We start from the raw sequence: 13487 nt of genomic DNA on the forward strand, positions 1-13487 counted from the left end.
GACTTAGCACTGTAACAAAGTGAAAAAAATACTGTAATATTAGGATAATGAGGGAAAGGCTTTGTACAAATGACTATCTCTCTCAATAAAGCTTACTTAAAATATATTCAGTCATGTTCCTGAAAAATAGCAAAACTAAGAATTTGTTGGGGCGCCTGGGTGGCTCAGTCATTAAGCGTCTGCCTTCAGCTCAGGTCATGATCCCAGGGTCCTGGGATCGAGCCCCGCATTGGGCTCCCTGCTCTGCAGGAAGCCTGCTTCTCCCTCTCCCACTCCCCCTGCTTGTGTTCCTGTTCTTGCTCTGTTTCTCTCTGTCAAATAAATCAATAAAATCTTTTTTAAAAATTTTAAAAATTAAAAAAAAAAAGAATTTGTTGACTTACTTTTATTAAGTACCTTAATAATAAAGATATATTGTTACATCCTAATCTGGTAAGGTAGTAAATTTTAAAAGCACCTTCAAAAGTCTCTGGTAAGGTACTAAATTTTAAAAGCACCTTCAAAAGTCTTCAATATTAAACAATTTAAGAGCCCTATAGTATGGAGATGTTCTCAGGCAGATTAACTGTTGGTCTCGGCTCAGGTCGTGATCTCAGGGTCCTGGGATCAGCCCTGCGTGGGGCTCCAAACTCAGCACAGAGTCTGCTTAAGACTCACTGCCCCTACCCCCTGCACACTCTCTCTCAAATAAATAAATAAATCTTTAAAAAAATAAAAAATAAAATAGCTGACAGTTACCTTTGTCATCATATTACCTATGGCCAACTGTTTAAATTGGTTAGAACACTACACCAAAGTAATATGTCCAGTGCTTACTGTGTCAGTTACCTTGGTTCTTCTGTACCAAATGTGTTCAATGCCAAGTAATAAAATTAATAAACTGAATGTCTATGAACTATGAGAATTGTAGAACCATAGTCTGATCCATCTTGCAGATACACTTAACATTTGATAATATAATAAATTACTAAAATACTTGTCATCACTGAAAAAATAAAAGCGTATGAAATAGAATAAAAATGCCAATAATCAAAAAGAATGTGATTTGATTGACACTACAAGAACAAACGGTAAGTAAAACCGAGGAGGGAAGTGATAGCATCTTTATTATTACTATTATTGGAACAAAAGGCACCTACATCATACCAGCTTCTCCTTTCAAAGAAAACTACAAATATCCTAATAGCACCATGTGTCACAGAGTAGTTACTTTTATTGCCTTCTATTAAAAGCAATTACATGCTAGAAAACAATACATTCTCACATAGTGCCAGGAGCACGTTATCAGTCTATTCTTATCACATGAAGCCAGACACAGTCAAATCTCAGTAAACCATTCAAATGGAAGGAATATTGATAAACCACAATCGTTATACTTGCCATTTGAATGCATCACATATGTTGTTTAGGCTCCTATAAAAGTAATTTAAATTAAAAATATTATCCTGAAGCCAGCATTAAGAGATGACAAAGAGCATGAAGAAATGGTGCTGGAGAGGTGGGGAAAAATCAGACTACTACTAATATTTGGCCACAGATAAACTAAAGGCAGACCACATAATGTGAAGAACTTAGCCAACTTCAATATATTTTCACTTTTTCTAGACTGGCTTTATATTGGGAGATATGCTTTGCAATATACTATAAATAACTTTTTCATTGGGCAAATTGATTCATTTAGTTCTGTCACTTTAGGAATATATTTTTACTGGGCCCAATTAATAGAAATACATTAACACTCTACACTAAGCTAGGTAGGATTGGGTAGGCAAGAATAAGGTACTTCAAAAGGCATGATCATATATAGCCTATCATTATCCTATGGGACAGACAACTGGATCTTGAATGGAGATTTTTTTTATCATAGAGCTTTAATAGGCACAATCACACTACAGAGGAAAAAGAAAGCATGGGCTGTGGATTCAGTCTTGTTCTAATGGACCATATCTTCATGTCTTTGCTCATACAACAAGTATAACAAAGTTGTGAAGCATGTGGGCTGTGGAATCATCCTGCTTAAGCTTGGTTTCCAGCTCTACTTTGCTCATCTGCAAAATGGCAACAAAAAATATATCTACATCATAGGATAAAAAAATTAAATAATCCATGTAAAACATTTAACAAAATACCTGGCATATAGTAAGCATACAACAAACATTAACACTTGTAATTGTTAAAATTGTTAGTTTTGCTATGAGTCTCTTATGTGTATTTATCTTCAGTCTAACAGAATTCCTATCGATGGTCCTTCTATTTACTGATAATTATCCTATTTTAAAGTAGCTTAAATCAACAATAGGTCACTACTGAAAAAAAAAAAAAAACCACGTATCTTTCACATTTGAAAATATTAAAAATCTGTAGAATTTATATATATAAGTATATATTTACAGCTTTATATATTAACATAAAAGGTAGAATTTACATATATAAACATCCAAATAAAGTGAATATATAAAGTAGAATTTATATATATAACTATATATAACTATAAATATATAAATATAAATACCTAAATAAAGTGAATTACTAAATCATCAGAACTTAAATGGGCAAATTAACAAACTACCACAGCCAGACTGAATTATGTAGATCACTGGTATTTAATCAGTCATAAGATTTTCAAAAGACAGATTCTCTTATATCTATATCACCAAATGAATTATTAAATATACGTATTTCTGGGGCTCCTGGGTGATGCAGTCGGTTGAGCATCTGACTCTTGGTTTCGTATCAGGTCCTGATCTTGAGGTCATGAGATCAAGCCCTGCATAGGGCTCCACACTCAGCATGGAATCTGTTTGAGACTCTCTCTCCCTCCCCCTCTGCCCCTCCTACTTGTGCTCTCTCTCTCTCTCTCTCTCTCAAATATAAAAATGAACCTTTAAAAAATATATATATACACATTTCCTACTATGTGCCTAGATTCTGATTTAGCACCCATACTTTATTTGCCTTGGTACTATGAAACTAAGTACACTTAACTGTAATTCATTTGTGTGTTCACTGAACACACTTATACTTGCCAGAAGCTGTGGTACATGCTGGGAAATAATAGTAAACAAAATGGAAATACTTCCTGCCTACCTGCAAGAATGTCAATATCTGATGGGGGACACAAATGAGTAAAAACAATTATAATATACTGTGAAGACTACATTCTGATGGAAATGTAATCTAAATAGAGGCCAAATGAAGAACTGATGAAGGTGTGTTCAGAAAGAAGTTGCAAAGTGTTCTAAGTGTCTCTGGTTCCAGGAACAAAAGAGTTCAATCTAAAGACAATTTAGGGGGAGTGAAAAGGCAAATGACCTTGAAACACATGAGGAAGAATTTAGATGTCCCCTTGAAGACAATAAGTAGTGAAATATTCCAAGCATGGGAGTGCTATATTAATTTACACTTTAAGAAAGACAATTCTGACTAGGCTGTAGAAAACTGATCACAAGGAAACAAGACTAAATGCACAAACCAGTTAGGATTCTGTTGAAGTCATCAAGGAGTTGTTGTAGCACTTGTAATTGCTGAGAAATAAAATAGTATATATCCATGTGGTAGGCAGCTTCTTCAATGGTTCCCAAAGGCTCCCTGTCTCCTGGTCTTCGTGCCTTTGAGTAATTCCCTCTCCATGTGTGTATGAGGGCTAGACCTAGTTAATTGCTTCTAATCGTAAAATTAGGCTACAAAAGACTGAGTTCCTTTTTGCTTTCATTTCTAATTCATTCCTTCCTGGTGTGTGCTCTTTGATGAAGCAAACTGCCTTTTGTGAGTGGCACCACTGAGAGGCCTTGGAGACAAGGAACGGAGGGCAGCCTTTGGACAATAGCCAGCAAAGAAAAAATGGAAATCCTTAGTCCAGTAGCCCTAAAGAAACTGAATGCTGCCCAAAATCATATGGGTGAGCTTAAGAATGATTATTCCCCATTCAAGCTTTCATATTAGACCACAACTCTGACAGCCCTTTATATGCTGCCTTGTGAGGAACCTTGAGGCAGAGGACTCAGCTAAGTTCTGCCAAGATTCCTGAAACTGAGAAAATAAATGTGTGTTCTTTCAAGCTGCTAAATCTTGGGGTAATCTGTTATATAGCTATAGGTAACTAACATAATCCACAAAAATAAAGTAAGAAATTAACATTTTTTCAACATGATAGTCACACACAAAAATATGAACCTGTTTTCAAGGGCAGCTGTCTTCCTAGAAGCATGTGTTAAAATGGAAGTGATATTTTTATGCTATAATCTTGGATATCTTGGGTCATCTTCTATACAGTATCAGTACCTAGAGAGCACCTAATAACAAAATTTAGCTCAATCAACACACCTACCTTACAAGATGTTAAACAGTGTTTTAAAATAATGATATGCTCATAGAAACATAGATGAGATTTGTGTTGCCAGAGGCAAGAGGTAGAAGGTAAGGAAACTGGGTGAAGGTAATCAAAAGGTACAAACTTCTAGGGCACCTGGGTGGCTCAGTTGGTTATGACACCAATTCTTGATTTCAGCTTAGGTCATGATCTCAGGGCTGTTGAGATCGAACCCCACATCAGGCTCCACACTGGGTATGGAGCATGCTTAAGATTCTCTCTCCCTCTCCCTCTACTCCTCCCCCTTCTTCCCCCCTCTAAAAAAAAATTAAAAATAATACAAAAAAAATTTTTAAAATATAAAATTCCAGTTATAAGATAAATAAGTTCTAGTGATGTAATGTATAGCATGATGACTATAGTTAACCATACTATACTGTATTGTATATTTCAAAGTTGCTAAGAGAGTAAATCTTAAAACTTTCCATCACAAGGAAAAAAAATTGTAACTATGTAGTTGATGTATGGGTGTTAACTAAAGTTATTGTGGTAATCATTTTGCAATAATATACATATTATTACACTGTATATACTAAATTTATACAATATTATGTCAATTATATCAATAAAACTGGAAAAAATAAAAGCAAAACAAAAAACAAAAATGATATAAATGAAAACTATAATAATGATAATAATAATATCAGAAAGCATAGTTTAAAATTAGGGAAAACAGTAAAAACCATGCATTACTGAATAACCTATTAAAAAGAAAGAATTAAATTTATTCTCACTGACAAGGACTAACTGACTAAAAGGATTACTTACATATAATGCCTCAGAAAAGCTACCACATTTGAATTTCTCTAAATTAAATATATTTCTTAAATTGGAGAAACTTCTTTTTCTTACCTCTTATATCATGCAAGATATAGCCTGGAACTGCATTCACTGCCATCAATAGACAATTGGAACAAAACATAACTCTTTGTAGTTTTATATAGCTGTGTTGAAATTTTCCACTGGATTTTATTATAAATAATTATAAATAATTTCTGTTTGCCAAAATAAAACTAATTTAGCTATAAGAATAATTCTAAATGTGAATGAGTATCTGTGGGAATTGTAAATGCTATCAACTGAACACCTGTTATTGTGCCTAATCAATACAATATTTATCAGCACAAATTACTGAAATGGAGAGAGACAGTCTCACTAACTCATAACTAAGAAGTGTCATATTAAAATAACACAAAGTGTTTATAATGTTATGAAGCTAACCCCGAAGCCCTATGAAAAACTGATTTCATTACTTTATGTATCTTATGTGCATTAATATATCCTTATGAAATGAATAAGGACATGAAGACCTCATTCCTTCATTCATTATGAGAAGAGACAGGCCTCAAGTCATAGCAATGCCTCATAAATGATAGATTCTATGCAGAAAGCACCTACAAAATCTTCAAAAAAATAACTTTATTCCCTTCCATGAAAATACAACTTCCCAGCTTTGGTTTAAGTTCTAAAGAACTGTCTTCAGTGTCAGGATAATAGGATTACATACTTCACAAGATAATATATGTGAAACTATAGCATTACGAAAGGATCAGTGAGGGGCGCCTAGGTGGCTCAGTTGTTGGGCGTCTGCCTTCTGCTCGGTTCTGGTCCCGGGGTCCTGGGATCGAGCCCCGCATCGGGCTCCCTGCTCAGCGGGAAGCCTGCTTCTCCCTCTCCCACTGCCCCTGCTTGTGTTCCCTCTCTCGCTGTGTCTGTCTGTCAAATAAATAAATAAAATCTTTAGGGTGCCTGGGTGGCTCAGTTGTTAAGCGTCTGCCTTTGGCACAGGTCATGATCCCAGTGTCCTGGGATCAAGCCCCACATCGGGCTCCCTGCCCAGCAGGGAGCCTGCTTCTCCCTCTCCCACGCCTGCTTGTGTTCCCGCTCTCGCTGTCTGTCAAATAAATAAATAAAATCTTTAAAAAAAAAAGAAAGGATCAGTGACCTATGCAACAAAACACACAAATTACTAAGGGCTTAAGAGTCATTAAAAGCCATTGTTATGACTCTTAACTAGAGAACTGCCCGTTACCAGAGGGGAGGTGGGGCGGGGGAAATGGGTAAAACAGGTGACAGGGATTAAGAGTACACTTATGATGAGCACTGAGTAATGTATAGAATTGCTGAATCACTATATTGTACACCTGAAACTAATAACACGCTGTATGTTAATTATACTGGAATTAAAATATTAAAAAAATAAAAATAAATTTTTAAAGCCACTGCTACAATGTAAGTAAGAGATTAAGAACAAATCTTGGTTCAAACCTCAGCTTTGCCACTTCCTAGCTATGTAAAATAGACATACTGTTTAATCTCCCATAGCCTCAGTTTCTCCACAATAATAGTATCCAGGGTTGGTGTGAGGATTAAATGAGATATGAATTTAAAATGTTTATGCATCTCTTGGGACATAGTAAATGCTTAATAAATGTGCTATCATTGCTATTAATAGTGATGGTATTAGTGGCAGAAGTAGCACAATCACCACACTATCACCAATATGTAAAATAGAGCCATTCTGATGCCTACTCATTTAGAAAGTGAAACTACAGTGTCTCAATTGCTCTCTACAAATAGCGATTCTTATAATTAAACAATGGCTTGCATCTCTGGCTCACAAATTCCTTGTTCCCTCTTCTACATAAAGGAGGTAATTGTTTGATTCTAGAACATGCCAACTGGAAAGGAGTGTATGTTCATCGTAAGTTAAATTATATAAGGTATATACGGTGGTTAGTTGGCTGCCTGAAAGATTTAAGCCTTCTTGGTTTGTTTCCATATATATTAAAGCTTATAGTACAGAACATGCATACTGTGTCATTAAGATGACAAATTATTTGTTAGGACACCAGGTCTCTCAGCACACTTTAGCACTATTTTATAGAGGGTGTGCACTCTGAGATAGACATCTCATTATTTTCAAGTCAATTCTAAGAATTTCTATATGATGAAGACAGATGAATTAGATTTTACCACCCTTTTCTTATTTCATTGCTTCACCAAATATAATACTCTATTAAGCAACCAAACAAGGGTAGGTATCGTCAAAAGCAGCTAGCTGATTCAATGACTAAGAAACACAATTTAAAATATGATCCTAGAGGAAAAGTGCTTTTACATAAATACATCTTTAAACTCCATTCCACCATAATTTTGAAGCTATGCCCAATATCTCAAGCATTGCAAAATGGCATTTATATGCATATGAAATATTTATAGCACCTCAATTTTCTCTTATTATTAAAGCTAAATTACACCACAGAAATATATTATTGAAGAAGCTAAATTTTATTAACCTTTTATGTTTATTTCTTATATTTCCTCCAAGCAACATTAAAACCAAAGAAACTGCTTACAACTTCCATGCAATTTTTGTTCTTCCTGAAGCCTCTAGAGAACCCTTGAAATTCTAATTAGAATTTGCAGTTATAACCTACATTTTATTATTATTTTTAGTTAATATTAACCACCATTACTTTAATTCTTATTTAGTATCACTGTTATCTATAATTACTACAGATTTTTAAGGAAAATGATACTATTTTTGTAGCCTTGATGTTTATATGGCCCCAAATATCATCAAATTGAATACTAAACTAGAACATAGATACAAATTCTAACAGTTACATATATAATATATATTTAAAAGTACTAATAGGGTCTTTTGAAGCTGCATCTAATATATACATATTTTTTCATTAAACCAGAGAGCATTGTGAGATATATTTTGTCACATAGCAACATTAAGCTTGTAAGAACCTACATATTAATCATGGGAACACAGAATTTGGGAACTAGAAGACCTTCGAGATTAAGAATTCATACTAATCAGGATATCCTCATATCTTGCCTAAACCACTGGTAGTTTATTCACAACCAATGCTCTATCATGTACCTGTGAATTCCCATCACCTATCTGTCTGCCAAAGGCCTCCTCAATAGTTTATAATCTAATTATTGTGCTGCTAATGCTTAAAATACAAAACCCCATTTCTTCAGTATGAAGTTCACCTTACCAGTTTCACCTCCAAGTCCCAACTCAATAGGCTGTGCTTTCAACAGCTGCACCTCACCCAGTATGTACCTCATCCCACTTCCATACTTTTCTAATGGTGTTCTCTGCCTAGAATGTCTTCTTTCCTTCTTTTCCTATTAAAATTCTACTTAAATTTCAAGGCCCAGCTCAAATTATACCACCTATGGGATCTTCAATTCCCCTACTAAAAATTAACTATATTCCCATCCTGCGTTCCTATGTAAAAAATATCTACACAACTTGACTAAATGTAGTGTACCTCTTCCTCTCTCCTTCACTAGATATTAAGTTCCCTGGTGCGGGAGGAACAAGACCTTCATTTCTCTCCTTCCCACTGAGTAGAGTACCTTGTATATAATCAGTACTCTACAGATATAAATTAAATTAAATGAGAGGTACAGTCTCTCCTAAATTAGAAATAATTTGGTTTATTAATAGAAAATTAAAAATCGCTTCCTCTCTAAGTAATTCAAATGGAAAGTATAATTTGATGGTAATTACACATATTAAGTATTTACACATGTAAATATTATAGGAATCAGAGGTATTTTAAAACTTCTTTCTGGGTGCCTGGTTGGTTCAGTCACAGGTTAAGCACCAGCTCCTGATTTCAGCTCAGGTCATGATCTCAGGATCCTAGGATTGAGCCCCATGTCTGGCTCCAGCTCAGCAGGGAGTCTGAGGGCTCGCGCTCTCTCTCTCTCTCTCTCTCTCCCTCCACCCCCCCAATCTCATGCTCTCTCCCTCTCTTAAATAAATAAATCTTAAAAAAAACTTCTTTCTATTCATCAACCTGAAGTACTTTGAACTCTTAAGTTAAACATTTTCTTAACATAGGCTAGTAATGCTTTCAGTGCATTTAGGGAGAACAAGAAATAAGCTCTCCAAACCCCTTGCAACAGGAGAAAATTCTCAGAGGTTCTGGAACACTGGGTCTAAGAGCTTTGGAAATAGGCCTTAGAAACAATGAGTGTGTTCCTCCTTCCGGAATGCAACTGAGTAAGTGGCAAGCAACAGCAAAATGGGAAAGAAAGTGCTTCCTGGAGCTAGGAAAGCCAGGGAAGTGTGCTTGGAGTTCACTGGAGCCAGAGCCTCCTAATTTCTTACTGATCCTGCCACCTATTGGCCAAATTATGAATCAAGACCCTGCAAGTGACAAGGAACTTTAGCTGTTATAGTAAGGTCAATCAACAGTTACTAAGTGTCATTGAAATAAATGGGAATGTTGTATCATTAAAATTTGTTTTGGCTACGTTATTTATGTCTGGAATATGCTATGATGCTTAACTGTTCCTTTAAATGTCCCTTTGAAAAATAAATCTTAGGGGCGCCTGGGTGGCTCAGTCGTTAAGCGTCTGCCTTCGGCTCAGGTCACGATCCCAGCGTCCTTGGATCGAGCCCCGCATCAGGCTCCCTGCTCGGCGGGAAGCCTGCTTCTCCCTCTCCCACTCCCCCTGCTTGTGTTCCCTCTCTCGCTGTGTCTCTGTCAAATAAATAAATAAAATCTTTAAAAAAAAAAAAAAAAAAAGAAAAATAAATCTTAGTAAAAGTAATATTACTGAAAGGTACTCCTGACCTGATTTGTACTCAAATATTCAAAATTAGGAAAATAGTAGTACTAGTGTCACACATAAAATTCAAAGAATCAGAGCTAAGAAGAACAAGAATGCAGTGTTCTTAGCAGTGAGTAGATGAGAGCCTTTATATAATTTTTATTAGGTTTTAGCAGCTGCAGTAAGAATTGCTTCTATTGTAACTGATTGGCTCTATCAAGTGCTGCTCAGAAGAGCAGGAAATTCTCTTGCTGAATTAACAGCTGGATTAAGTGTCAACAACTAAGGCAAAACACACACACACATACACAGCATCATGTTAAATGAAAGGGAAAAGGGAATTAATATTTGTTAAGTGCCTACTATACTAAACACTGTGCTGGGTGCTTTAAATATATAACCTTATTTAATTCTCACAACACTACTAGATAAACATTAGTCTACTCATTTTATGGATGAGAAAATTCAGTCTCAGAGGTTACAAGTATTACAGCTGAAATGCAAATAAGTGGACTCCATTTCCTCAGGCTTTTTCCACTATATCACACTACCTTTAGAAACTCTCTAATGGATTTTATACTTACCTCTATGTCTCAAACGTAATTTTCTTCATTTGTAAAATAGAGTTGGACTTAATCATTTCTATGGTCCAGACTAACTCTAAAATTTTATGAAATCTATGATTCTTGTGGGACTCAATACAAAAAACATGGAGAGGGGCGCCTGGGTGGCTCAGTCATTAAGCGTCTGCCTTCCGCTCAGGTCATGATCCCAGGGTCCTGGGATCAAGCCCCGCATCGGGCTCCCTGCTTGGCAGGACGCCTGCTTCTCCCTCTCCCACTCTCCCTGCTTGTGTTCCCTCTCTCGCTGTGTCTCTCTCTGTCAAATAAATAATAAAATCTTAAAAAAAAAAAAAAAACCATGGAGACGTAAAAGAACAACTGCTCACTACAAATGTGCAAAGAACTGAAGGGAGACGTTCAAAGAAGAGTAAATAAAAATTGCCTTTGAATGTAATAAAAGCTGCTCGTCTTCACTCCAAATTTAAGAAGTCAAAATTAAAACATGGATGATTTACCACTTTCACCTCTGAGATGGACAAACGTTGTAGGGAAACAGATACTCATATATATTTTAGGTGCCACTAAAGACACAAATTCTTTGGAAAGCAATTTGGTAATATATATCAAAATTATAAATGTATACAGCATTTTGTCCAGGAATTTCACTTCTAGAATTTGTCCTACAAATAGATCTTATGTGCACAAAGGTATATGTAGATACACATTTATCCCAGCATTGTTTGAAATACCAAAGAGACTGGAATTAATCTAAATACCCATTCACTGGGGACTGGTTAAATAAATTAGGGTAAGTCCATACCACCAAATTCTATGCAGTATGCCAAAGGAACATAGTAGATGAACGCAAGCTATTATGGGTAACATCCAAGTATATAAAGTAAAAACAGCAAGAAGTAAAAAACAAAAAAATGATAAATACACATATGCATCTAGAAGCACAGACTATTTCTAGGAGGCAATGTGAGAAATTAGTAACAGTGGTTTTCTCTGGGGAAGAAGCTGTAAGTCTGGAATTAAAGGGATAAGCTTATCATGCATCCTTTTTAAAATTCTTTTTACTATATGAATACTGTGATGTAAGCATTTTTACCTTTTTTAATTAAAAAAGGTGTTTATAACAAACAGTAGTCTCTGGAGTCACTCAAGAACCCTTTAAATGTGAAGGTTACTTACAAGAAAAAAAAAGAATTAATGCCAGGAATTTTTAACATGTCAAATTTCTTCTAATCACCTCTGATTTCTGTGTGTGTGTGAATTTCAATCTACAAGCAACAACAAATACAGCACAAGCACCTCCAGTGTGCAAGATATAATAGAAGGTCTGAAAAGGAGTATTTTTTACCTCTGTCTCTCGGTCTCTCTCTCTCAAACTTCCCAAATTCAGAGTCTCACATTCTAGGGCATGTTGTGACAAATCATACAAATGAATGGTAAAGCTGCCAATTCCGAGGGCATGGCCATATGGAATATATCAATTTCTTAGTTGTGGAAACTCATCCAGACTAAAAAGATCCTATGCTTATCTGAACTATCAATTCTGCAATAATTAGTAAAATAGTAGTTAAAATACCAAAAATTCACAAACCCTAATAATTATGAGATTGAGAAGTTATCTATATAGTATCAAAATTACATGTGAAATTCATAAGAGGCTAAGTATCTAATCATAAACAAAGCACTCTATTTTCAAATCAGTAAAATATAATTATTAGGTACCAGATTTTGATGTTATTCCAGAAGATTTGTGTTAGGAAAAAACCATAAAATTTCCTAGGAAAACAAATTGATAAGGAGTACAAATGTAAGAGGAAAGACTATTTATGCACTAAGGGCCAAATCTTATTCATATTTCATGAAAACTTCTGGGCCATTAGTATTCTGTTACACTGTTTTCTCTTACATGGTAAATTTACAAATTTATTTCCTCTGCTTCTCAGTAAAAATAATAACTATAACAGATGGGTATACCTCACATATTAAACAATAAAAATAAACCAACATTTATGAAAAATAAGATTAAAAGGAGGGGTGCATGGGTGGCTCAGTCGGTTAAGCATCTGACTTCAGCTCAGGTCATGATCTCGGGTCCTGGGATTAAGCCCCATGTCAGGCTACCTACTGAACGGGGAGTCTGCTTGTCCCCTCCTCTCTCCCTCTGTCCCTCCCCCGCTTGTATGTGTGTGTGTGCGCTCTCCCTCAAATAAATAAAATCTTAAAAATAAAGAAAATGAGCTACCCTCCTTTAGTTGCTGGGTAAATTCTAGTAAATAAGTTAATCAATTTATGTTTGACTCTGTCCAGGTTGGAAAAATTATACATGTATACATTACTAGAAATTTTTAGCAAAGCACTGAATTCAATAGATCAGAATAAGAAATTTATATTTTAAAAAATAAGATGTACCTTTTATCTGGGTAGCAAAATTCAGTGCCAATTTTGCAAAGAGATCAGGATTTTCAAACTTGTCCTCCTTAACTTTTAACCAGACACAGTTCTCAGATAATTCTTTGGGTTCAATCTGAAACAAAAATAACAAAGATAAGTATCTAAATTATTACTGCATATTTAATTCTTCAAAGAATTCAATTTCACCAAGATTGATAGTTCCTTTATTTATCTACCTACTAAATCAATTTCAGGATCTATCAAAATAACATTTAAGTAAATATTCATTAGGGAAGTCCCAGAATTCTATTGGTGTACAGAAAAGATACACAACAGCAATTAGTCATATAGCAAATCACATTTAAAAAAGTCTTCTGGGGGCACCTGGGTGGCTCAGTCATTAAGCATCTGCCTTCAGCTCAGGTCATGATCCCGGGGTCCTGGGATCAAGTCCCACATCGGGCTCCCTGCTCGGCGGGAAGCCTGCTTCTCCCTCTCCCACTCCCCCTGCTTGTGTTCCCTCTCTCGCTGTCTTTCTCTGTCAAATAAATAAAATC

At 35.4% G+C, this 13487-nt stretch overlaps 1 protein-coding gene and 1 long non-coding RNA gene across 4 annotated transcripts in view; both read right to left on the reverse strand.

Annotated features, from left to right (window-relative positions):
* Positions 1-13487, reverse strand: part of LOC118553187 (protein diaphanous homolog 2) — a 951294-nt gene that overhangs the window by 640947 nt on the left and 296860 nt on the right. For all 3 annotated transcript variants that reach the window (XM_078064453.1, XM_078064454.1, XM_078064452.1), the window contains one exon: positions 12949-13063. In XM_078064453.1, coding sequence (XP_077920579.1) covers positions 12949-13063 — 115 coding nt within the window. The remainder of the gene's footprint in view (positions 1-12948; positions 13064-13487) is intronic.
* Positions 1089-4478, reverse strand: LOC118553188 (uncharacterized). Its single transcript, XR_004925874.2, has 2 exons — positions 4174-4478; positions 1089-2048 (listed from the first exon to the last, which is right to left on the reverse strand). It is a non-coding gene; the product is annotated as an uncharacterized LOC118553188 (long non-coding RNA).

Source organism: Halichoerus grypus, chromosome X, assembly GCF_964656455.1.
Source record: "Halichoerus grypus chromosome X, mHalGry1.hap1.1, whole genome shotgun sequence".
NCBI lineage: Eukaryota > Metazoa > Chordata > Mammalia > Carnivora > Phocidae > Halichoerus > Halichoerus grypus.